Source organism: Moschus berezovskii, chromosome 7, assembly GCF_049115385.1.
Source record: "Moschus berezovskii isolate FMDL1 chromosome 7, NW_MosBer_1.0, whole genome shotgun sequence".
NCBI lineage: Eukaryota > Metazoa > Chordata > Mammalia > Artiodactyla > Moschidae > Moschus > Moschus berezovskii.
In genome coordinates, this window is record NC_142466.1 from 6194543 (window position 1) to 6218737 (window position 24195).

The window sequence follows — 24195 nt, forward strand, 5'->3', positions numbered from 1 at the left end:
GATTCATGGGGTCGCGGAGAGTCGGACACGACTGAGCGACTGAACTGAACTGAAAGTGGCACTATTGGTAAAGAGCCCATTTGCCAATGCAGGAGATGTTAGATATATGGGTTTGATCCCTGGGTTGAGAAGATCCCCTGGAGAAGGAAATGGCAACCCACTCCAGTATTCTTGCCTGGAGAATCCCATGGACAGAGAAGCCTGGGGGGCTACCGTCCACGGGGTCACAAAGAATTGGACACAACTTAGCAACTCGATAGCAACAACACATATTAAATTAGGAAAATACATACATTTTTAACCTGGTAGACACAGTCTCTTTAAACTTAGGACTCTGTGGTTTCCAGGGGAGATTAAAATCACAGTGAGTCTGCAGACAATGTTCCCAAGCCTTGCTGAGACCTACAGGCTGTGGCACAGATGGTTTAGGTCTGGTACTCCTACAGCTAAGAAAAGACTTGCGGAGTCACCGGATGATTTAGCCACTGTGAACGGGGAAAGGGCAGCAGGCATGTTACCCACTCCCTGGTGAGATGCCACACACTCTTTCAAGAGAACTTTATAACCCTTGGGGAAACCTGAACAAGCAAGGTTTGCTGACTAGAGGGCGAAAATGTATCATAGCCAGCAAGCTGATTACTGTAGATGCCATCTGTCTGAGGTACATACGAAGAATCTTTATGAAGTAGAAATGATGTCAAACATGTCCCATGTTTAAAAAAGAAAAGAAAAAAGTAAAGGAGTCATAAAGTTTGTACACCAAATTTTAATCTTGAACCTTTTCTCCAGTCTTCAAATTATTAACATGAAAAGGAATGATAAACTGCAATTTTATCATTACCCTATCGCCAAGCAACAAGCCCTTGTTACAAAGTCTCCATCTACTGTGCCCGAAAACCAACAGAAAACCCATACATTATATTATCTAAGTGATCTATTAACAGATGGAATTTTAACCAACTTCATACCAGGAATCTATTAACAGAGGTACTTCAGTCACATAGCTTAAGATATGGAGAAAAGACAGGTAAAAAAGTGATCTTATCCGGTAGTAGTCTTTTTACTTCTTAAAATTTTTATAAAATACACTAATTTCCCAAAATAAAGAATATTATGACACATTGGTGTCAACTTACACAGATGAAAGCTGATGGCAGCTTTTTTTCTAGCTGAAGTTCATTTCACCAAAACTTTATATATTACACGAATATCCCAGCAAAGTATTTTTAAAAAAATTCAATACACAGGAACATAATGTACAGTGTCTTATAAAAAATGGTTAATTTAGGAATGATTTCATTTCAACCACATAATATATCTCTTTAAGACCATAAAACTGCTTGTAAGAAGACTCTCAGTCCATGTTTTGACTCCCTAGCTGTAATTCTTAAAGGTAAAAAGTGAGAAGGGTTTTTGTTTTTGCTTTCTCACGAGCAAACTGTGGTTGCTGTCTCTGCTGCCGCCAGGCCCCCTCCCCGGCTCTGCTGTCGGGGGGCCCTGAGCCAGGCTGTGTGCTGGCTGGGGTCGGGGTGGCGGGGCCGTGGGCTCAGCCTACCCGCGCCCTGGAGGGGCTGCCCGGCCCATCCGCACGGCCACGGCGTCCTCTGCAGCCGCGGTGTGGGGTGCAGCCCCACCCGGGGGTGGGGGGCCTGGGAGGAGCCCCACGAACGCCTGTGGGCCTCACGGGCCCTCCTGCTCCACACACAGAGGCCACTGTGGGGACAGCTCGGGGACATCAGGGCCGCCCGCAGACAGGGCGCAGCTGCGGTTTCCGCAACGTCCAGCCGCTGAGCCAAGCCGCTTCTGTGAGGCGACTGAACCTGTTTCTGAACACATGCTCTCCAGGGGTTGTGCTTTACTTCTCCTTCTCTGAAATCGGAGACCCTCACAATTAAAGTGAGGACTGGGTTCTGGGGTGACTCCAGGTCAACCAGAAAGACAGGTTCCCACCTCGCCACCTGGGCCTCCTCAGCGCCCTGGGTTCACGCGTGGGCCCTGGCTCCCTGGAGAGCCGGCCAAGTGCAACCGCCGGCATCTCGGCCCAAAGAAGGGCGGTGAGCCAGGAGGGCGGGGCCGTCTTCTTCCCCGTCTGGGCCACCAGGGAAGCCCTGGGCCCTCTTCTGCACCGAGGGGACTCTGCTGCTCCCAACAGGGGGTCACCCAGCCTCTCATCGGCTACTGTTTCATAAATTAATAACTTCTCAAAATCACAATCCAAAGGATTCATCTATTACAGGGAAAATTCAAGTTTAAAAAAGCAAATAAATTAGTTAAGCCTTGTAAACAGTTGTCCATCTCAGCTAGGTTCCTCTGTGGAGTGAATCAGACAGCGCAAGGCAGGTGGCAGGTGACCAAGGCAAGGGGTGCAGTGCCCGCGGGCCGCCGGAGGGCGGTGGAGACAGATGCGGTCCCGCCCGGCGGCTCCTCAGATGTTCTCCACGAAGCTCCCGGGGAAGAGCCCCGTCTTCCCGTTCCGCTGCAGCGTGCCCTTGAACCAGCCGTCTTCCCGCTTCTTGTGCACGAAGACGATGTCGCCCTCCTTGAGCTCCAGCTCTGCCTCGCTCTGCGGCGGGTAGGACACCACCACGCGGTGCCTGCGGCGGGGAAACAGAGAGATGGGCACGGCATAGACGGATGGCAGGTACTCAGGCTTCGGAGAGCAGAGGCAGAGATGGCACATGCGGGGAGGGAGAGTAAATGACAGACAGATGGGGGACAGATAGATGGCGAGGGGCAGGAGGAGGGAAGGCGAGGGTGATGGCTGAGGGAGGGAGGCAGGGGCCAGAAGCTGAGGCAGGAGCGGGGAGGGAGTGGGAAGGTGGGGCTGCGACAGCTGCTCGACGGCGGGCAGGGCCCCCGTGCCTGCCCAGATGCTGGCAGAGCAGGGCAGAGCGCAGATCTGCCTACAGTGATGGCAAAACGACCCAAACCGCTACCATCCCCTGCTGGGCAGAGACCTGCTGTGAACAGCGCCTGGACGTGCATAAAGGTCCACGAGTGACCAAGGGCTGAGCTGGAGGAGGCTGGACTCCAGGGAAGCTCTTCCTTACACACCCAGCTCTTCCTGGGCAGCTTGTCCCAAGGTTCCCTCAAGGAGGGGGACTGGGGCCACCTGTTCAATCTACCGCCAGCCAGGAGGCTGGGGCTCTGATCGCCACGGGTCTGACCTATGGTCTGTTCCTCTGAGCATTCTCAACTCAGGGATCACTGGGAGAAGGCCTAATTATCATTTCAAGATTCCTGAAGCCTGGCTGGTTTAAGGTCAGCTACCCCCTGCTTCCAGGCTTGTTTCCTTCTGCAAAATTAAGCTGAAGAGCCACGGAAGCCGGGGGAGAGGAGCTATGTTTCACTCTGTGTGACCAACAGAAGCCTGCAGCAATGATGATCTGGGGTGTGCAGCGGGCCCACTCCACTGTCTCCGGGAAACCACCCACGCTGCCAGGCGAGTCATCCCCCTATGGACAGATGTGCAGGCCAGGTAAGAGAGGTCTCTTTCCAAAAGTCGGTGGCGATCTCAGCAGCCACCTGGAAGGAGTCTTCTCTCCCTACTCAAGCCTTCACAAGACTGTAGCTCAGGTGGACGTCTGGACACTAACCTCAAAAAACGCCCTAAGCCAGGACCAGTCGTGTAAGCCATCCCCAAAGTCCTAACTTCTGGAACTGTGAAACAATACATGTTCACAGTTAATTTAAGCCTCTGAGTTCTGGAGTAATGTGTTACACTTATAAATGTGGACATACCTCCCTTGCTGGCTGATGCTAATCAGTGAGTATTAAGCTATACAAGTGGTTGAGTTTCTACACTCATTTGGTTCTCCAAGTCAGAAAACCAACTTCTAGCCTCCTAGGACTCGCTCTTAACAGCACAGAGAGAATGTCATGGCTGAAAAAATGGTCATCAAAACTGGGTCTACACAACTGCCCCAACCTCATGAAAGCCATCGGAATACGGTCCTTCTGGAGGATCACTGGCTTTACCAGAATCCATTCACACGGGGACCTGAGCAAGAGCCTCAGGCTATGACTCGATTAATGAAGGCATCTCTACACAGGCCCAGCAGCCGCCTGGACCGTTCCTCGGTGACTCTGGGCCGTCCGGGGTGTGGAGCAGAAGTGCAGCACAGAGGCTGCCTGGCTGTTCACAAGAGAGGTCCCAGGAAGCCAGAAAGAGGACAGGCTGCGAGCAAGCCTGTGGGTGGGCGGGGAGGCCTGGCCTCTCGTGAGAAGTGGACCTGGGGCTCATGCTCAGAGCAGCTTTTGCTTGAGCCTCAGTTTCCTCATCTTTGCACCAGGACGGCCGTGACCACACAGGTGTTCCCAGGTGATGGGACACCATGGGTGTGATACACTCGGCACGTGTCTGTCAGAGTTCACACCCTGAGCGCCAGTGCCCACCACGACCGTGCATCTCAGGCAAGAGCGGGCGGGCGCCCGGTGCTTCCAGGAGGCATGACCTGGAGGGCAGCAGCCTGAGCACACGCCTGACCAGCTCTAGAACGACAGAGCCAGGGCTGTGGGAGCCCTTCTCTGAGAGCTTGCAAAGCAGGACGAATGAGTCCGTCGTGGGCTACTCTGGAGGAAGGGACCCAGATGAGAAGGTGTCTCAATTGCGACGCCAACAGGCTGAATAGCCTGTGAAAAGCCAGGCTGCCATTTGGGGCAGGTTAATGTTTGCGCAAAGCTCCATAACTATAGAAAGAAGCACACAAGTAACTCATCATATTCAGAGCCGATCTCTGATAAAACGTACTGCCCCTGGTCCTCCACAGGCCTGAAAGGTGAAATGGAACAAAAGCAGTCCTTGAAAAAAGTGACTAGATTAACATTTGCATTTTAGAAAATGGACTAAACCAACTCCGTCAAACATTTTCTGAACTAGAACTGCTGCCGAGCTAAGACCACAATCTTCCTGCCGCGTCTCCAGGAGAGAGGGTTTTCATGGCTGAGTGGCAAGCCTCCTGGACCGAGAGGAGTGGGAACCATGACCTTGGACCATAGGGAGGCCACTGGCTGCAGCAGAGACTCTGCTCAGATCCTGGCCCTGGCCCGAAGAGCGGTGTGCATACAGACTCCCAACAGGGATGCTCAAAACCAACGCTGGGCACAGCGGGCCACCATCCCAGGCACGGAGAAGCTTTGCCAAGTCCATATTCACTGACCCCAGGCAACATGAGTGCAGTCACAGAGCCCAACACCTGTTGCTCCAGCCACGACCCCTTGGGTGTTCTGAGCAGGGATTCTGGGGCATCCCGAGCCTCAGGGACCATACTTCTCTCCCACAGCCACCATGGACCTGGGGTCCACCTTCTATGTCTGCACCCCAGCCTCGCCGCTCTGCCCCCTCCCACCTGAGCAAATAACCTGCCTGTCCTCCCAGCCTGCAATCTCCTCCCGTCCCCACTGCATTCTGCACACGATCAAAATACGCACTTTCTTAACTGCCAGCTCTATTTGCAGCTATTTCTCGCTCAGCATTGCTTACAGCTTCCCAGCGCCTCGGAGCAGGGTCACTCCCCAGTCTGGCGTGTGGCGCGCTCCTGGCTGCAGTCTCTCTGCAGCTGTGGCAGATGGTTAGCCCCGTGAGCGTGCACACGCACCTGTGCGCCGGGACACAGCCCCCAGGCGTGGCCTCTGCCCCAACCCACGCCGTGGGGGGCTCCCTTGGACAACCCGGAGCCCACCCACGGCCAACAGGCTCTCAGAGCCTTGCTCCATCTGCCCCGCGACTGAAGGAAACTTCATCCCTGACCACATTCCAGAAGCCCCATGCCTGGTCCTCAGCACAGCACACACGGCCATCCTTCGTAAGAACGTCCAAGGACAAAAGGAAAGGTTTAATTGTATAGCAAAGCGATTTTTCCAAATGTACAACGTTCCTCAAAAAGGAATGAAATTCTGACAGAAGTTACAACATGGATGAACCTTCAAAATATTATGCTAAGTGAAATCAGTCACACATAATTCCACCTATGAGGTGTGGAGACTAGTCAGACCCGGAGAGACAGAAACAAGAAGGGGGTTTGTCAGGAATTGGGGAAGGCAGGAATGGGAAGTTAGTGTTTAACAGGCTGACAAAAAAGCTCTAGAAATGGATGGCAGTGATGGTTATACAACAGTGTGAAGGTGCTACTGAACTGTATCCCTGAAAAAAAACGGCATATTTTATGGACTTTTTACCACAATTAAAAAAAAAGATAAATGAATTTAAAAATTAATGGAGGGACTTCCCTGGTGGTCCAGTGGCTAAGACTCCCCACTCCCAGTGCAGGAACCTGGCCAGGGTCCAACCACTGGTTAGGGAACTAGACCCCACAGGTCACAACTACGGGTTCTTATGCTGCAACTCAGGCCCGGTGCAGCCAGACAAATACATATTGTAAAGATTAATGGAAAGCCGCGAGAAGAAAGGAAAGGCAGACGGGGAAGGAGCACGGAAGGAAGGAAGAGCCATCAAAAGCTACGTGGCTCCTGCAGGGATGCGCCTCCTGCTCCTTTTGGACAAACCCCAGGGGTGACGAGAGGGCACAGGGGGTGGCTCGCAGACACGGCCTGAGAGGGCCTCAGCTTCTAGTGTGACAGTGAGATCTGGGGGACGCTGACCGGGGTGGAATGCAGAAAGAAACACCTGCTGTATGAGGAAGCCCCACGGACACCCCAGGGCGGTCTTTCCGCTCCAGGCTCAGGGATTCTGGCTTCTGCTTAGATGGGCACTCGTAGTCTTTCATTAGCACGAATTCCCCACTTCCTTAATTTTTTTGGTCTTTCTCGTGTTTTCTGTAGTTCACGCCTTTTTGTTCCTAATCTCTCCGGATTTAGCCCAAATCGAGTCCCCAGGCTCTGGGAAGCAGGGTGCCCACTGTCCTGGTCTGGGTGGCTGACCTCTGCGACTAGTGTGTCAACAGCAAAATGAAACTTGCCTGCTTTGTGGTTTCCTTGAAGTCTGAGTGACTTAAACACTCATTGCTTCATCCAGTAGGTTCACAGTCACAGCCTCAGATTAATCATTCTGTTTAAGTCCAGCTGCCTTTCTATAACCCTCTCTCTGTCCAATTTGTATGTGTTCTGGGATGGTCCCTGATCAAGGAACAGAGGTCCTTTTTCAGTTTAGCAGATGGGCTTATAGGTACATGGTTATCAGTTTAAATCCTAAACTTAAAAATATACGGAGATGACTTGCTGTGTCTCCTTTATCTGTAATTCCTTTTTGTAGGAAAAAAAACTGTCACATGTCCTTTCTTTTATTTACCATCCTTTCTGAACTATTTTATTTCTACTTTCTCTTTGCAATTTCCTAATTATTTTTTCTCAGTTCTTCCAAAATAGAGCCTGCAATATCTGCTTTATTATCTCCGCTGTCATCAATTCTATTCCGCCCCCAGAATACAGCGTTTCTTGCTTGTTTTCCTCAGTCTCTTTCAAAGACACAAAAGATTTCTTCTGCTCCTCAGAGAACAGGCTCAGCCAGGTCTGGCGACACACCTCCAGGCACCTCCCTCCCTCCTCATAGTGTAAGACGAAAGCAGAGCCGCCCTTTCTCCCACTTGAGATTTATGGGGCAGGGTCCCACTTTGAAAGGAAATTTTATGCCTGTTGTCACTCTCATCTGTAGATGAGTCCTATCTCATACTAGATTGATATTAGACATTAAAAATATTTCTGTGGAACTCTAGAAGGAAAAATTCTACCAGAAGAGCTCCACGCTCTCACACTTTGCGGGGGCAGGAGTTGTGACATTCAGACTGTGAATTGAGGACGCTAAGATCCTGAAATGCTTCCTAAATTAGACTGATGTGAAAGCTAACCTTCCCTGCATTTTTAGCATGAAGAACTTTTTCTTAAGTTGAAATTTTTTAAATTCCAAAAGAGGTAAATCCCTAAAATACATCCTTGGTAGTTTTTGAGTAACCAAAAAATTTCCTTCCCAGTGGATAACAGGATAATAGACTGTTTTCCTACGCTACTTGCTTCCACACATTTTCCCTGTTGTGTCTATAGTCAGGCAGACCTAAGAGGCTGAGTTAGACACATACCATCAGCATCACTGTAGGATGGCAACAAGGCTGTGAGAAGCTGGGAAGGCTGGCTATTATATTCAATATCCCACTGAGAACGTGGATTATAAAAATATAAATGCGGGGCAGAAATTCTCTCCAAAGACCACTTTCCCACTTGTAAAAATGTAAACACTTCCATAAAATACCAGGCAGAGGATCCCCGCATGCCCTGCCCACATGATCAGCAGTAAACCCACCTGCTCCCTGTCTGGAGGGGCAGCCGCCCGCGGCCCCTCCTGTTGAGATGCTCTTCATTGTGGGAGCCTTCTGTAAGCAAGGCGACCTGCTGTGAGTAAGGTGCCCCTCCGTGAGCAAGGCTGGGGTGCAGAAGCTTGGAGACTGGCACACCTGGCCTCTGGAAAGAGCCAGTGCTGGGGGTGGGGGGGCGGGGAGAGGTGGCAGTGCTGGCCAGAGCCTGGGGGGGGGTGTGGTACAGTGAAGTGGCCCCCCAGGCAGACACAGGGACACCACAAATAACAGGCGAGCGGGCAGGCTCGGCTCGCAGAGGGACTTGCACGTCAGCGTCAGGGGGCAAGGAACCGCCTCTGTGGCCCAGAGGGAGGAAACGAGTCACTGAACTGGGTCCAGGGGCAGAGGCGCCCTCCCTGGAGAGCCAAGGAACACCGCAGGAAAAAGCAAGACTCCTGGAATTAAGGGGGACGCAAACTTGGGGCAAAACCTCAAAGCTTTACTGAGAGTCCAGTGGGTGAGGGGAAAGACAGAATGGTTTCACGGGTGGGGCAGAAACACTTTAGGGTAATGTCTCATTTCAAAAATGGTTTTAGAAGGGTCAGAACTACACAGAATTATCTCATGCCCCCATAAAAGTACACAGACAATAGTGTACTTTGTATTTAAGGCACATCGATTGCTTGATTAATTCTTTCCCGAGTTATTTCTGGGTAATAAAGTAAGCCCCCCAGACTGTCTGAGTGCAGGCCTCAGGTTTCAGTGGGTATAAGTGTTCATCTGAAATACAGAGTTCAGGTGGCTTTAAGTCACTGTAAAGTATAGCAGTTTACAGTAAGATCTTGAATCATTAACAGAAAATGCTGCCCCAAAGGCGACACCTCCACAGATGAGAAACATGCTCTGTGTGAGACGCACGGACAGGGGGACTCGAGCCTGCAGACGGACAGCACCTTCTCCAGCAAACGCTTACATACTTATGCTAACATTATGGGAAACAGTCCTCTAGTTTCAGAGCGCTTCACGCCATCTTCCCAGGCAACAGACTATGCTGCACTTTTAATTCATATGATCCAAGCAGGTTTTTGGTTTTTGTTTTTTGCTCTCAGATCAGCTTTATTTTTTTCTAGCAGGTTTCTGCTTTTATTAAGTAGATTTTCCTTCCTAACACGCTCCGAGAGCCCCAGTGGTGAAACAGACAGGACAGCTCCCATCTGTAAGGGTGACTCGAGGCCACAGTCTCTGAACAGGGCTCACTGTTCTGAGGGTAACAGAGCCCCGTCAGTGGGTCAGCAGGGGTCAGGCCAGGAGAACTCTGCCACACTCCGGCTCAGGAAGAAGCTGAAGAGAACTCTGGGGGACGGAACACTCCAGGAACCTAGCAGGCAGTGGTGTTCATAAACCTTTGATAAAAAGGGCCACAGATGAAATGAGGGTGGCTGGCTGGCCGTGAACGGGCTGCCATGACCCCTGCCCCACAGAGGAGGGCTCTGGAGACATGATGGAAAGGGGTGAGGATGTAGAGGGGACCGCAGAGATGGAGCGCGCACCCGAGGGGGACAGCAGCCAGCACCGGCTGTCACCACAGACCCCAGGAAGGAGACGGAGACGCCGCGGGTGCCGCAGACCTGCTGGCTCCCAGCACCCATGACAAGAACCCACCTCTCGCACACGGCGGGCCGCACCTCACTGGCCGCGGGGCCCAGGGATGAGCAGGGTTGCCGGGGGGGTGGCGCCACTGGGGCCGAGTCCAGGGAGCAGGCCCTGCGCTGGGGGCCGGGGGCCGCAGCGTCCGCATCGCAGGGCCCGGGGCAGGTGCAAGAGGGTGCCGGGGGCCCGCAGGACAGCTCGGCCCCCAGCTCGGCATCCAGTGTGGGCGAGGCTGGTGGTGATCCCCGCGGCTTGCGCTTGGTGGAGGCCCCGGACAGCAGCTTCAACAGCCCCTTTTTCTCTTTCTAAGAAAAAAAAAAAAAAGTGCATGGGTTGGCGACATGGTTCTGTTGGTAGAGTTTCAAGCTCAGATTTGAGCTTTCCAAGGGACCCCTGAAGGTGTCTGGGACTCCTGGTCCGGCTCCTGGGGCTGTGTGCTCAATGCCCTTCACCTCTCTGCACAACCCCCACCCACCTGCGCATCTTCCCTGGTTCTGGACACTCAGGTGCTCGTCACCAACCTCCGTGGAGGTGGGATGAGCAGATAAAAAGAATGGGAAACCAAAATCCCACCAATTCACTTCCCAGGCTTGGTGAAGGCAAAGCAGACACCTTAAGACAAAACGGAAATCTCAGGCGATAGCTTTAATTTCCTGAAACTCTGCCTGTTCTGTCTCCAATTCTTGTGTGCGATAATCAACTAGCACAAACCCACTTGCATTTTAGCATCTTACTCCACAGCCATAGACCTGCGGCTTATCCCTCACAGAGGATGATGTCTTGATCAGGGTGAAGGGCTACGTCATATTCACTCATCACTACACTGATGAAATTTAACAAACCGATAATAACAGAAGTCAAACCATATCTGTTGTGCAAATACTTCTTTAATTAAAAAAACAAAGTTGTGTCTGACTCTTTATGACCCCGTGGACTATAGCCAGGCTCCTCTGTCCATGGGATTCTCCAAGCAAGAATAGTGAAGTGGGTTGCCATTTCCTTCTCCAGGGGATATTCCCCACCCAGGGATCAAATCTACATCTCCTATATTTCAGGCGAATTCTTTACCAAAAACAACCACAACATTTAAAAAAGGCCCATCAATATAATAAAAACATTTTATGTCTCTTTTTGCAAGCAAGTGTGTAAATGAGAATTACTCCCATCAACCTCATGCCATAGAAGCCACCTCATGGGTCTTGGTCTCCTGTGGTCTTTTCCTTTTGGTCTTGCTCTGCAAGGAAACCAGACAGACGACTGGCTCTCCTCTGTGCCCAGACCCCAAGTGTCAATATTCTTCTGATGCCCAAGGTAATAACAACCATCATTTTAAATTGCTTTACTAATGTGTCAACTATGTCATCAAGTCCTCTGACTGAAAAACACGGTCCAAAAATACAATAGTTGAGAGAAATTACCCTTTAGAACGCTCTCCAGGCAAACTGGGGCTATTAAGATCCACTAACAGGGAAGGAGAGCTGTAAGCAGCCCTCGAGTAGAGGGAACACCAAGGAATTCTTCCTGAATACCGACTTAGTTCAAACTGTCAAATATCCCCTGGGCGCGGGGCGGGGAGGTGGGGATCCATAATAACAGAGTTCAGTTAGAGACAGTCTAGCAGAAGGAAACACAGGTAACCGTTTATCAGACGATCGATCATCCCAGCGGTCTGCACCGCGCCCCGATTACCCAGCGCGGCCCACGGCACCGGCTAATGCAGGGCGGGGCCTCCTCCCACAGAGGTCATCACAGAGCCCGGAGCAGGGTCCCGAGCTGCACGTTAGGCCCTTCTCAGCCGTCCATTCATACAGCAGTGTGCCCGTGCCAATCCCAATCTCTCCCTCTCTCAGCGCCTGTCAGCCACGTTTGCTTTCTACATCTGCGACTCTACGCTGTTTTGTAAATAAGTCTGTGCCCTTCTTTCCATGCTCCACACACGGGCAGTATCATGTGACGTCCGCCGCACTTCACTCAGTGTGGCGACCTCCAGGTCCATCCGTGTGGCTGCAAACTGCGGTATTCTGTTCTTCCTTTTGACTGGGTGACCGCCCACTGTGTACACGCGCCACACCTCCCTGACCCCCTCCCATGCTGACGGGCACTTAGGCTGTTTCCACAACTTGGCTGCTGTAAACAGTGCTGCTGTGAACAATGGGGCACACGTATCTTTCTGAATTATGGTTTCCTCTGGGTACATGCCCAGAAATGGGATTGCTGGGTCACATGGTTACTCCATTTTTCAATTTTTAAGGATCCTCCACACTGTTCTCCGCACTCGTCATCATATTTGCATTCCCATAACAGCGCACAAGGCTTCCCTTTCCTTCACACCCACTCCAGCCTTCTCATTTGTAGACTTTCTGATGATGGCCATTCGGACCAGTGTGAGGTGATATTAATACCTCACTGTAGTTTTGATTTGTATTTCTCTAGTAATTAGTGAGAATTGATTAAAAGTAACAAGGAAATATATGCATGGCCTGAAATTCAGGAGGAAATCCCGAAGCTTCAAGAGCAGTGGGTGGGCTCTCCAGAAAGAGACTCCAAGCACACACTGTAAATCGCCCCAGCAGGTGAAGGAGCAGAAGCACCCGATGATGAAGGCATTTATGTGATGCCCCAGGAAGTGATGATGATGCCCCAGGAAGTGACAGAAAGGCCTCCACAAAAAGATCAGGAGAAGGGCCCCCAAGAAGAACATACCATGGCTGTGGCAATTCAAGATGCTGAAGGCCAGAATGAACTCAAACTTACACAAATGCGAATGACCAAGAAAAGTTGGGGTGGGGTGTGTGCTGCTTTAAAGTTTTGTTGGGAACAAGAAAGACATGGATCTGGTGTCTGGGGTGGATGGTCATCCTCAGATGCATCAAGAATCCCTTTCAGACTAGACAGGAAGAACAAACCTTGGTAGGAGGGAAACGGGGGAGGAACTGGGATTCAAAGATGAAACCACTCCTCTTGACAGGCTGATCCACCCCAGCGGACTGAGGAAATTAACAGCTGGAACACAACGCTCTCTGACAGATCCTGGTGAACCTGGGACCAAGGTCAACTCAACATGCCAAAGAAAGGCACGTGTGGTCCTCATTTTCATAGCTGACCACAACAGTGCTTGCAGACCACCTGGGAAATCCTAAAACAGGGTATCTGATGAAAGGCTGACTCAGAAAAGGAAGTGAGACCAAGAAGTCTCCTCCACGAGATGCGGGCTAACAGGTCACAGCAGAAACGGTGAGGTGACTGGGGGACTGTTTGGATGGGAGAAAGAGAGATAGCTGGATCTCATCCAGGCATCCGCCAAGCTCTCTCCGAGTGTCCTGGCAAGAGGATGGAGCGATGGGGGTGAAGTGACGCTCCCTGCATTAATCATGGGTCACTGAGTTTATAGCCATTGGGACAATCTCTTTAATGAACTGGGAACATTAAATGAAGGGCAGATTCAGAAAGGGAAATCAGAAATCTGTGACATGAAGAATATGGGGAAAAACCCTCAAGAGTGAAGCCTTTAAGAAGAGACGATAACCCTGAACTCCCTGCAGGGATCACACAGAAAGGAGACCATCGTTTTCTATGCAGTCCCTCAAAGCACAGTGCGAGGGTTTGAAGTTACAGGGAGACAGGTGTGTGCTGATGGAACTTTCCAGGAGTTCGAGCTGCCTGAAGACAGCGTTGATGCTCCGCCACAGGGCCCCTAGCAGAGGCCAGTCGCCACTTGTCAGGAGGGGGACTGAGTGGGGCAAACAGGTCACTGCTCTGCTTCTGGTGTCATCCCCTTCTAGCCCTGATCTTCCTTCCTCCCTCATAAGGAGATCCCTTTGCTTATACTGGGCTCACTCAGCTAATCCACTTTAAACCTTTAATTGAATCACACCTGTAAGACCCCTTCTGCAACGTAAGGAAATGCATTCTAAAATTTCAGGGATCAGGACATGGACCTCCTTGGGGGCCGTTATTCTCCCTAGCACAGGCATCCAGCAGATTCTATGAATCCTTCCTTTGGAGGCCTGGGCTCGAGTCTGATTCTCTGAGACAATGGCCCCTGATGCCTTGTCCTGGAACCTTCAGATCTAAGCTGTAAAGTAAGTTTACTTTCTGAAGATCCTGGCAGGGCCGACCACGTGAGCCTGAGTACAAGTTTAATGTAGTTAATCATAAACATTGAACAGATACCGATCTTTTGCAAAAGCACTCATGTTAACTCAACAATTAAATATTAACTTTTTAGTAGGTTGTTAAGTTTATTTCCTTATAAAGCCCTTCTCACAGGCTCCCTGGTCATTTAAACAGAGCGACGTACATGACCATGGAAGCACGTGTGATCCCATAGCTTCCCAGAGCTGGCAAGCGGTCTGGGGGGGTGCGCACGAGCATGGAGCGGAAGTCACGCCTGCGTGATTACCAGAGTCTGCTGCACGCTGCTCTTTCCGTGCATGTTTAACGACCACACACGACTCTGTCTACAATCCAACCACAGGTCAGTCTTTCAAATATAGCTTCCCACTTACAATTTCTTTGAAATTCGGGCCCAAAGGATCTTTTTTTATTTTAAAAAATCAAATTAGAAATTAATTTCCCCCTATACCTCAAGTCAAGAGAAAAACTACCCACATCCACACAGATTATAATCAAATACAGTGCAGGAACAATGAATCCACAAGCAACACTTTGGATCAACAGTTTCAGCTCCTTTATACCCTAAGTGCATTTCTGCAGAACAGTTAACCAGAAGCAAAGCTCACTCACCGGGAGTTCAGGGCAGCGAGGAGGTAGGGGAGTGAGCAGCTGGGGGACAAGCCCCAGAGCTGAAAGGAACCCCTCCCCGCACCACGAGCGGCTCACAGCCGCCAGGGCTCACCTTGCTGTCCTTGTCTGGCCTGGCTGCCGAGCTGCTGTCAGGAGAGGTGGGTGTCCCCGGGAGCAGGGTCGCAGGGCGGCCACTGGGCTCAGGCTCCAGGGAGGCAGCAGGGATGCTCACTGGGGCTGTGGCGCAGGCCAGGGGGCCTCCGACCCGGCCCAGGCCGCTGGCAGCCGTGTGGGCAGGGGGGCCCAGCGGGGCAGGGGGCTGCGGTGACGCCAGCGAGTGGTGGGACTGCCCCGGGGTGCTCTGAACCTGGATGGGTGTCACGGCCGCCGTGGGACGCTCCTGGCTGTGCGCTGAGACTGGAGAAGGGAAGAGAGGAGGAAAGTGTAAGCCGGAGCCTCGCTGCTCCCGAGCCCTGCGCATGCCACAGTGATGAGAAACCATGTTTGTGTGGGTGCTCTGACCCTCGGGGGCCCCTGGACATCATCCCCTCCCTGATCCAAGGCCAGCGCCCCACTCTGTCCCGTGACACAGTGTCTGCTGCCATGTCTGCCGAGCGCCTGCACGGCGACAACACCCGGGGTGCAGGAGGCCCCCCGGGCTCTGGCCGAGGCGCCACCCCCCATGCACCCGGCAGGGCACAGCAGGCTGGCCCCACTGTTGTTTCCTAGTCTCCCTTTTCTCAGTACCTACTTTCCTTCCTTTGGATTTTTGGATAGAACTGAACACGTTTTCTCTATCATTGTTAACCAAGACCCCTGGGAGGTTTTAAATGCTTCAGGAAGAAGAAAGCTACTTAAGGTCTGACTGTGTCTCGAACAGAGCGGTGACTAAGCTCATCCCAGCACCCAGACCGGAGAAGGCAATGGCAAGCCACTCCAGTACTCTTGCCTAGAAAATCCCATGGATGGAGGAGCCTGGTAGGCTGCAGTCCGTGGGGTCGCTAAGGGTCGGACACGACTGAGCAACTTCACTTTCACTTTTCACTTTCACACATTGGAGAAGGAAACGGCAACCCACTCCAGTGTTCTTGCCTGGAGAATCCCAGGGACGGGGGAGCCTGGTGGGCTGCCGTCTATGGGGTCACACAGAGTCGGACACGACTGAAGTGACTTAGCAGCAGCAGCAGCAGCACCCAGACGGCAGTCCACGGGACTATGCCTCCGCAGCAGGGGGACCCCAGATCGCTCTCTCAACCACAGGAGTCACATTTTCAAGTACTATCGACATTCTCAGGACCCGTCCAGTAAAAATTTCTTTTAGACCCGTCGTCTGGAGACCAGACTTGGATTCACAACCTTGGCAGGCGAAACCAAATGAAACCGATGTAAAGTGATGGTGCTGAGGCTGTGCTGGCCCCCGCTTGCTGTTATTCATTGTCTTCTTCCACCTCGCTCTCTCAGACTGTCATAAAGTTCCACCGTCCTCCGTCAGACTGTCTTAAAGGTCCACCTTGCTCTCTCAGACCATCTTCACATCCTCACAGCCTCTGGCGCACAAGGTCTGAGGCTGCTCAGGCCCCGCTCCTGGGGCCCCGGCCCAGCACCCACCTGTCCTTGCAGCGCTCCGGGCCTGGTTGACAGTCATCTGTCCGGACATGTGCAGCAGGACCTTAGCCTGGGGGCTCGTCTGGATATGAGCTGCCGACACCACAGCCGTGGGGACCCCGGGACCACCAGCCACGCCGTTCCCTGGGGGCTTCTGGGCAGGCCCGCCTGCAGGGGGAGGGTTGGCTGGGACCCCGCCGCGACTCGCTGGGCCAGTTGTCAACATGGGGACTTTGCCTTGGGAAGCACTGGTCACGGCCCTGCTGAGACAGAAACCCAGTCCGTCAGCAAGAGGAAAAGAGGACAACTAACGCCAAAGAAAATGGTGCAGAGCTTCAAGACGTAACGCTGTAGAATGCAGTTATCTGACCAAAGGGAAGAAAAACACACTCAAGGAATAGCGGCCCTGAGGCAGAGAAAGCTCTGGAAACCTCTTCTGAGGGGAGAAAGATCGCACAGCACTCTGCTGGTGACACAGCTCCTCGGCTCGGCTCCCCTCTGGAGGTAACTCTCCCCACAGGCTCCCAGAGCCTGCACGCTTCCTCTCCGGCCTGTCAGAGCAGCATCTAGGCTGTTACAGATGGGCTCATGTACACCTTCTCTGCACCCGCCCTGTGTACACGCACGTGTGCGCGCACACACTCCGGTCACATCCCTCTGGCTCCCTGCACCCTACCTCCCTCTCACCTGCATTTCAATCCTGTCACCCCAAGCAGCCTGGCCTCAGGCTCAGGACCTCGGGACTCCCCTATGTTTCAGGTGGATTTCCTCTGTGACCCTTGATTACAAAACACAATGTGGAGTTTTTCTAGTCAATTCCCAGTGAAACACTCCTGACTCAGTACAAGTTCCCTGACAGCAGGGCCGCGTGCAATGGTTGTTTCCCACCCTTCCTACATGTGAAGTTATAGTGGCACAGCTGGCCCTCCACAAATATTTACTGGCTGAATTTCATTAAATTAGGTTCAGTGTAGCTTTATGTAACATACTTTTTAATATCCTATATCCTAAATTCATTTAAACAACAGTTCTATAGATAGTAACTTTCTACCAAACAGAAGGCTTCATTAACTCGAACCTCATTATTTACCATGAGGAATAACAGAGAATTTCCATCAGTAAGCATCTCTCCAGACACTTTTTAGTTTGTATTTGAGCCTGAGGAAAATGTTTTCTTCAGAAAGTCGACATGTGGTTGTTGCTTGGTTTATCTCCCTTAGTTGTTATGGGTTTTGTTTGTTTGTTTTATCCCACCAGGGAAGACAGAGCTAGCATGTTCTGGGCTGTGAATGTAGATTTCAACATATACCGACAAGAAGGTTTACACTGATGAAAAATCTGCAAGTCTAATTGGAGCTAATGTTCTGTTGCCATCTGCAATGACAGTGATCTTCATTGGATTAGGCTGCCAGCCAGCCTGAGGATTGAGACCGACATCTGACAGCATGTCAGTTCATTCAGCCACTTATTCAAAATCAGGGGCTTTGAGAAATGATTTAACACAATTAAGTTGGATCATTAATTAAGAGCCCAGTGGCCAAACCCCGGGATTTCTCAGCACTGACCCTATCACAGGTCATCACGGCCATCCTAGAGCTTCCTCAGTGTCCAGCGTGGGGACTATATTTAAATAAAGTGAACAGTGCATATCAACACATCCAAAGTGCTTGCCTCCTACTATACTAGAACAGGTTTCTCAGCCTCGGTGACATTTGGGGCCAGACAGCTCGCTTCCGCGAAGGCTGTGCCCTGCGCCGCAGGGTGTCGTATGCATCCCTGGTCTCTATACACTGGCGGCGAGTAGCACCTGCTCCCCCACTGTGACGATCAGAAGCATGTCCAGACACTGCCAAAATCCCCTGGGGTGCAAAACTGCCCTCCCCTGAGAAGGGTGAGGCACTCATGTCATGTTAAAGGAGTTTTATTTCTGATTGCATTATAAAAAGTAATTGTGAGAATGCAGACGTAATCACCAAGCTATTGGAATACACACCTGGCTGTCAGCACCTCTTCACCGGGTGACCTCAAACTGTTTAACCTCCCCACCTCAACCTGCTCACCTGTTGAGTGGGGATCATAACAGCACATACACCAGGGAACTGTTTGAGGACCTGGCGTTAATGTGCAGAACACAGAGCTCTGCGTGCCAGGTGTCAGGTAAGCATCACATAACCAAGAGGATGAATAACATCACTTGCGTTTATATTAAACAGCACTAATTTCCTAGCAGAAAAATATTGAAAACAGTGTAGTAGAGTCTTCTCACATGTGACTTAAAGCAAATCATTTAAAACCAGCACCTGTATTGGGAGAAACCTACAATTTCACATGTGAAGAGTAAGCTAAAGTCTGGAGGATTAGAAGGGACTTTGGCAGATACAGGCAGGGACTTCTAAAATGCTGGCTGTGTAACACGTAATTGTAATATGAGAAGGAACTGTGGATAGGCTGGAAATCATGGGAAAGGACAAAGCTTCTGTGTTCAGAGCTCAGCAAGCCGCTTGTTCAGAGCCCTACCTCGTGACGGGGGCCACGTAATTGCCAGGAAAAACCCCAATCTTGCTGGTGTGCATGGACGTCCCCTTGAACCAGCCATCCTGGCAGCGCTCGAACACGAGAAACATCTCCCCCTTCCTCAGCTCCAGCTCGTCCTCTTTCCGGGGAGCATAAGGATAAATGGCAACATACCTAGAAGAGGAAAAACCATCTGACTTCAAGGTGAGTGACAGACATACCACACGATGCGCAGAACTCTTCTCTGGCACGAAGCCTTGAATGTTTTGTGCAAAAGTAAACAGAAAGTAGAATCCTTTCATCTGTGGGCAGCCTCGATCACTGTCCACTGAACGGCGGCCATCCACTCTGAAAAGGCAGAAGCCGCCTGACTCAGAACCTCCCACCTGGCCCTCCCAGTGCAAAGGTGATGATCCCCACAAACGGTATTCGTGGGTGTGGAGGAATTGATGCCACCCCCAGTGTGCACACCTGCAGCAGGGCATCAGATGCCCACTGGGAAACTGGGCCCTGCAGACGGCCCTGCTGAGACCTGGGAAGCAGCCTTGTCGAGGACACATGGTCCAAAATCCCGCCGGGAAGTTCGGCACACAGCCTCCCTGCGCACACTGAACCAGCAATGGGTGGCACCTGCGTCCATGTGCTTAGTCAGGGTAGACGCTGAACTTGCGAGTCAGAGGCAAAGCAAGTCCAGATCACGGACACAGCCCAACGGCCCGTCTGTGCAGGCGACAGCCACCGACACAGGGAGAGCGGCGGCAGCAGGAACAGGTACCTAGCGTCTCCTGGGTCAGTGTGCACGGGAGGGGCCTCTGCCCGCAGGCTGTACTGGGCCACGGGCAGACTGAACGGAGCAGCCCGACTCTGGACACTCACTGCGGGGACCGCTGCGCCTCCTCTAGGTCTGACCTGTGCGGGGCCCACCCTGTCCCCTCGCACCCGTACTTGGGGATGAAGGTGGGGCCGAAGCCTGGGTAGCACTTGCAAAGGAAGGCCAAGAAGGCACAGCCTTAGAGCATGAGTTTCCTAATCGCAAACACAGTTGGGTAGAAGACACCAGCCTGGCACCAGCTCCCCGCAGAAAGCTGTTCTCTGCCTCTCTATTTGGGTTCGGTCCGGGGGGCAGAAAGGACCCTGCACTTACACGCTGGGGCGGGGCTGTGGCCGCGGGTGTGTGGTCTGGTCAGTGGGTCCAGCTGCGGGCCTGGGGCCCATCCCGGCGGCAGCAGCTACAGCAGTGCCCGTGGGGGTGGCCGCCTGGAGAGGGGGCGGGGGGAGAGGAGGATTCAGAGTCTGGGGAGAGAAAGAAAAAGAAGGAACAGATGACTTATTTACATCTCTTCCAGTAAGTGGGAGGGAAAAGGCATCAGCAACCCATTTAAAAAGGCGCTGGCGGAATCTACACAGAGTGGCGCCTGCACACCGTGCCCAAGTCTCCTTTTAAAGGCTCCTCTCTGCTCTCCTCTAAGGTCTCGGGGCCACAGCAACCCTTCTAGCAAACAGGTAAGGAATCACAATTGGGAGGCGGGAAAGAAAAAAAGTCACAGGATTGCATGCAATCTCAAGATTAATGGCACTTTTAAGCACAAACTAGGGTCAGGATCCAAATGCCTTCCAAGGGGCAGCTCTGACAGCACACGGCTTGCTGGGGATGAATTTGTGACTGTTTCTGCAACCCGAACCTTCAACACAGTAGCAGACAATCCAGCTGCCCTGTACACCATGACCACAGAAGAAAATCTCGGATGTCACGCCCACAGAAGAACATCTCCTCGGACATCTGGGCTTCTCAAACCACAGACAACAGCGAGCCACAGTCGTGGGCCAGGGTTGCTGCTTTTGTTTACTCCTTCCATGTTAGCTCTGCCGGCTTTCTAAGCTCAGGACTATCAAGGCTGGTAATCTTTAACAAGTACACCGCAAGCAGCTGCCGGTCCCTCCGTGGGCTCTGCCCATAGGACTCTATGCCTTTTCAAATCCGCCTGCTAGTTTCTCATCTACACAGCCCAGATCACTCTTCAGGGTCTGGATACTGAGCAAACAGGCACACGCAGACGTGCCCGAACCCCCACCTCGCCCAGCTGCTCCAAATCTCCGAACCACTCAGTGCAAAACCGCATCAGAGGAGAAATAAGGAGGCTGAAGACTGCAGCTCGGGCAGGGCACGTGGTGTCTCCATGTCGGAACAAAGGAAGAAAAGCCCCATGGTTTCTGAACACAGAGAACACCAACTGGTTTCTGTTGCCTGGAAAAAAAGTCTGACACTCCATCAGCAGTTACTTCATCTGCCTGTTAAGTTACACGGTTCCAGAAACACTGCAGGAGAGAAGAACCTCAAATTTCTAGATGCGTGATGCACATTATGTTCCATTTTCCCACAATGAAGACAACTTTCCCCATGCTGGGGCCGAGGCAGGACAGACACACTGACAGCGCTCCCAGGGCAGGCAAGGCCAGGCGGACAGTCACACAACAGGCTGCGTGTGACTCCAGGAGGGCACACGTGGGGCCTGGAGCCCTCATGACCCTTAACCAGGAAAAGGCCGAGCGCCTGAGATAGTGGTCTCAGGACAAAGTGGGAGAAACCAAGCTAACCCCGGCAGGAGACTTAGCGCACGTGACCCAGGGGGGCCCGGCTGGGCCACCAAACACAGCAGCACGGGAGTGCCTGAGGTCAGCATGAGCCGTCTCCTCTGTGCCTCTCCAGGCCCCACCTCGTAGCTGTGTGACCACGGAGGCGCCGGTGACAAGTGGACAAAAGGAAGTAAGGCCACCCACCCCGGAAGGACTCAGAGTCAAGGGCCTACCCGGCTCTGAGGAGAATTCCACTGGCAAAGGGAAGAGAGGGAGCCTTCACCTTCATGTCAGTAGAGCCCGTACACATTGGCCCCAGACAGAAGAAGGCAGGAGAAGAGAAGGGAATCTACATCTATCTACAATAAAAACATAGGCCACATTACATTAACAAAATGTAAGGAAAGGTCACGAGAGTCGGACCATAAAGAAAGCTGAGTGCAGAGGAATTGATGTTTTCCAACTGTGGTGCTGAAGGAGACTCTTGAGAGTCCCTGTGAATGCAAGGAGATCAAACCAGACAATCCTAAAGGAAATCAACCCTGAATATTCACTGGAAGGGCTGATGCTGAAGCTCCAATACTTTGGGCACCAGATGTGAGGAACTGACTCACTGGGAAAGACCCTGATAGTGGGAAAGACTGAAGGCAGGAGGAGAAGGTGACAGACAGTGAGATGGTTGGGTGGCATCATCGACTCAATGGACATGAATTTGAGCAAACTCCGGGACATGGTGAAGGACAGGGAAGCCTGGCGTGCTGCAGTCCATGGGGTCACAAAGAGTTGGACACGACAGAGTGACTGAACTGAAGAAAAGGTCATCTCCTACAGTTAGTAAGTACAGAAAGGAAATGTTTGGTGTGTATGAATGTTACAAAGCGTAAGTTAGACTCACTTGACATCTGGCATACCCCGGCACTGGGCTGCGTGTCTTCGGGAGAACATGCATGTGTGTGTATGTGTGCGTGTGTTGGAGGATAAGCACACGGAGGAGACATCCCAACTGGATTCCCCGACGTGGCCATCGTGTGAGGCTGGTCAGATGCCAGGGCCCGGGCACGTCCAGGGCTGGGCCAGCCAGCAGGCCCAACGGGTGCTGGTGAACAGCCCACACTGAAAGACCCCGGGGACAAAGACGCCCGGGAGGAACCTGCTGTGAGCTGTCCCACAGGAACCGCAGCCTCCCCTCGCTGGGGCCTGCTGCAGCTGGCCTGCTTCCACTGAGGGCCGCGGAAGGGCGGAGGCTCGGGAGGCCGTGGCCGGGCCTCCGGGATCTGACGCAGGGGACTGGCCGTGGTCTCGTGGTCGCTGAGATGAGGTTCTGCTTGTGCTTCTGCAGACCCAGACTCTCTGCTACCCGCACTGATGTTTGGAGGCCACGAGGATGCTCCCTAAAATCAGGGCACGGGGGTCAGCCGATGGGAGACAGTCAGGTCCGCCATATCCAGACTGTGTTCCCGACCCACTGATCTTGGGACAAGGAGGCAGCACGGGGCTAGTGTCAGAAACGCCGTGCGGACTCCAGTCCCCACTCAGCCCCTGCAGGCCGCCCTCAGTTTCCCTCTAAGAACAAAGTGTTCTGTCCAGGTGGCTGGCTCCAGGCTACCATCAGGCCATGAGTCAGTGAGCACAAGTTCAAGGCCATGCTGTGGGCCCCTCTCGGCTGGCACTCCCTCCCCTCTCCCCTTCCTGCCACCAGCCCCGACAGGCCACATCAGCCAGGGGACAGTGAGGGAGAATACAAGGACGTGCTGTGGGCCCCTCCTCACTGGCAGCCCCTGCCCTCTCCCCTTCCAGCGACCAGTGCTGAGGTGCCCAGGCGCTGAGCTCCACAAGGTCTTAACCGTGGGTGAGGGCTGCAGGCCGCTGACCAGGAAAGCCCTCTGCTTGGAGCTTGGGGTTCTGACTGTCAACGATCCATCCTCTCTTTAATTAACTTTTTTATTGGAGGGTAGTTGATTTACAGTGTTGTGTCCGTTTCCTCCCCACAGCAGTGACTCAGCCTCACACAGATACACACCCACTCTCTTCCAGGCAACATTAGGGTCCATCTCCTTCCCGACTGTCCTATATGTGTGCAGCCCCTCTCCTTCTGGGGTAGAAAGTGACCGCCAGCATAAGACTCTGGGCATTTGTGCGTCCTCTGAGAAAAGACCATTAAAAACCCCCCAATTCCATCCTTCCTAAACATCTGATTCCGATGAATTACACCCTCTGTAAATGCTCTGCTTGCGCTGGGAACTCAGCTGCTCGGCCAGTAGAGGGATGGCGGCTGGTCATCCCCTCGGAGCAGTGGCGTCACTAATTCCTGCAGCATCAACCCCTTGCACAGAGCAGTGTGTGTGCAACTGAGTATCTTGCCTTTTGTAAACCATGAGTAGGAAGCAGAAAAATGGAAGCATTGACACTAGTGATTAAGAAAACACAGGCGTCAGGATTCAGTACGGTTAAGAAGACGGGAAGTGAGCTTTGTCTCATCTGGATGCCTAGCAGAGTTAAGCCAGTCAGTCGTAGGCATGGTTACGAAAAAAAGAAAAAAATGAAAGTACTTAAAATGCTAGAAACAGATGCTTGGAAGATGGTGTCTGAAGGGGAGGTGTAATTAAGGATCTGGTAATTAGGAAGATTAATTAATTCTCTCTGGGAATGGACCTCCTCTCACAGCTGTGGAGACATGGCTCCAGCTCTTGACACACAAGGAGAGGGGTGCACTGCGCTCCCCGACCTGCAGAAATGACGCACGCGGCCACGTGCTGTCCACGGAGCTCTCAGCAACACGGCTCTGGCGCCCAGGCGTGGAGGCCCGGGGGCGGGCTCCGGCAGTTAGGACTCACGCGGCCGCGGAGCCACATGCCGCCTCGCT

General features: G+C 52.4%; 1 protein-coding gene across 4 annotated transcripts in view; it reads right to left on the bottom strand.

Moving 5' to 3' along the window:
* Positions 1–395: 395 nt before the first annotated feature.
* The window catches only part of SH3RF1 (SH3 domain containing ring finger 1), a 159541-nt gene continuing 135741 nt past the window's right edge, over positions 396–24195 (bottom strand). Inside the window, exons 7-12 of one of the 4 annotated variants that reach the window (XM_088837810.1) lie at positions 19903–20015; positions 18762–18932; positions 16248–16507; positions 14752–15056; positions 9906–10198; positions 396–2594 (exon numbers count right to left, since the gene is read on the bottom strand). In XM_088837810.1, the coding sequence (XP_088693936.1) occupies positions 2426–2594; positions 9906–10198; positions 14752–15056; positions 16248–16507; positions 18762–18932; positions 19903–20015 (1311 nt within the window). In that variant the 3' untranslated portion in view covers positions 396–2425. Of the gene's footprint in view, positions 2595–9905; positions 10199–14751; positions 15057–16247; positions 16508–18761; positions 18933–19902; positions 20052–24195 lie in introns of all 4 variants that reach the window. The other 3 variants (XM_088837809.1, XM_088837808.1, XM_055427992.2) reach the window with 3 other exon arrangements.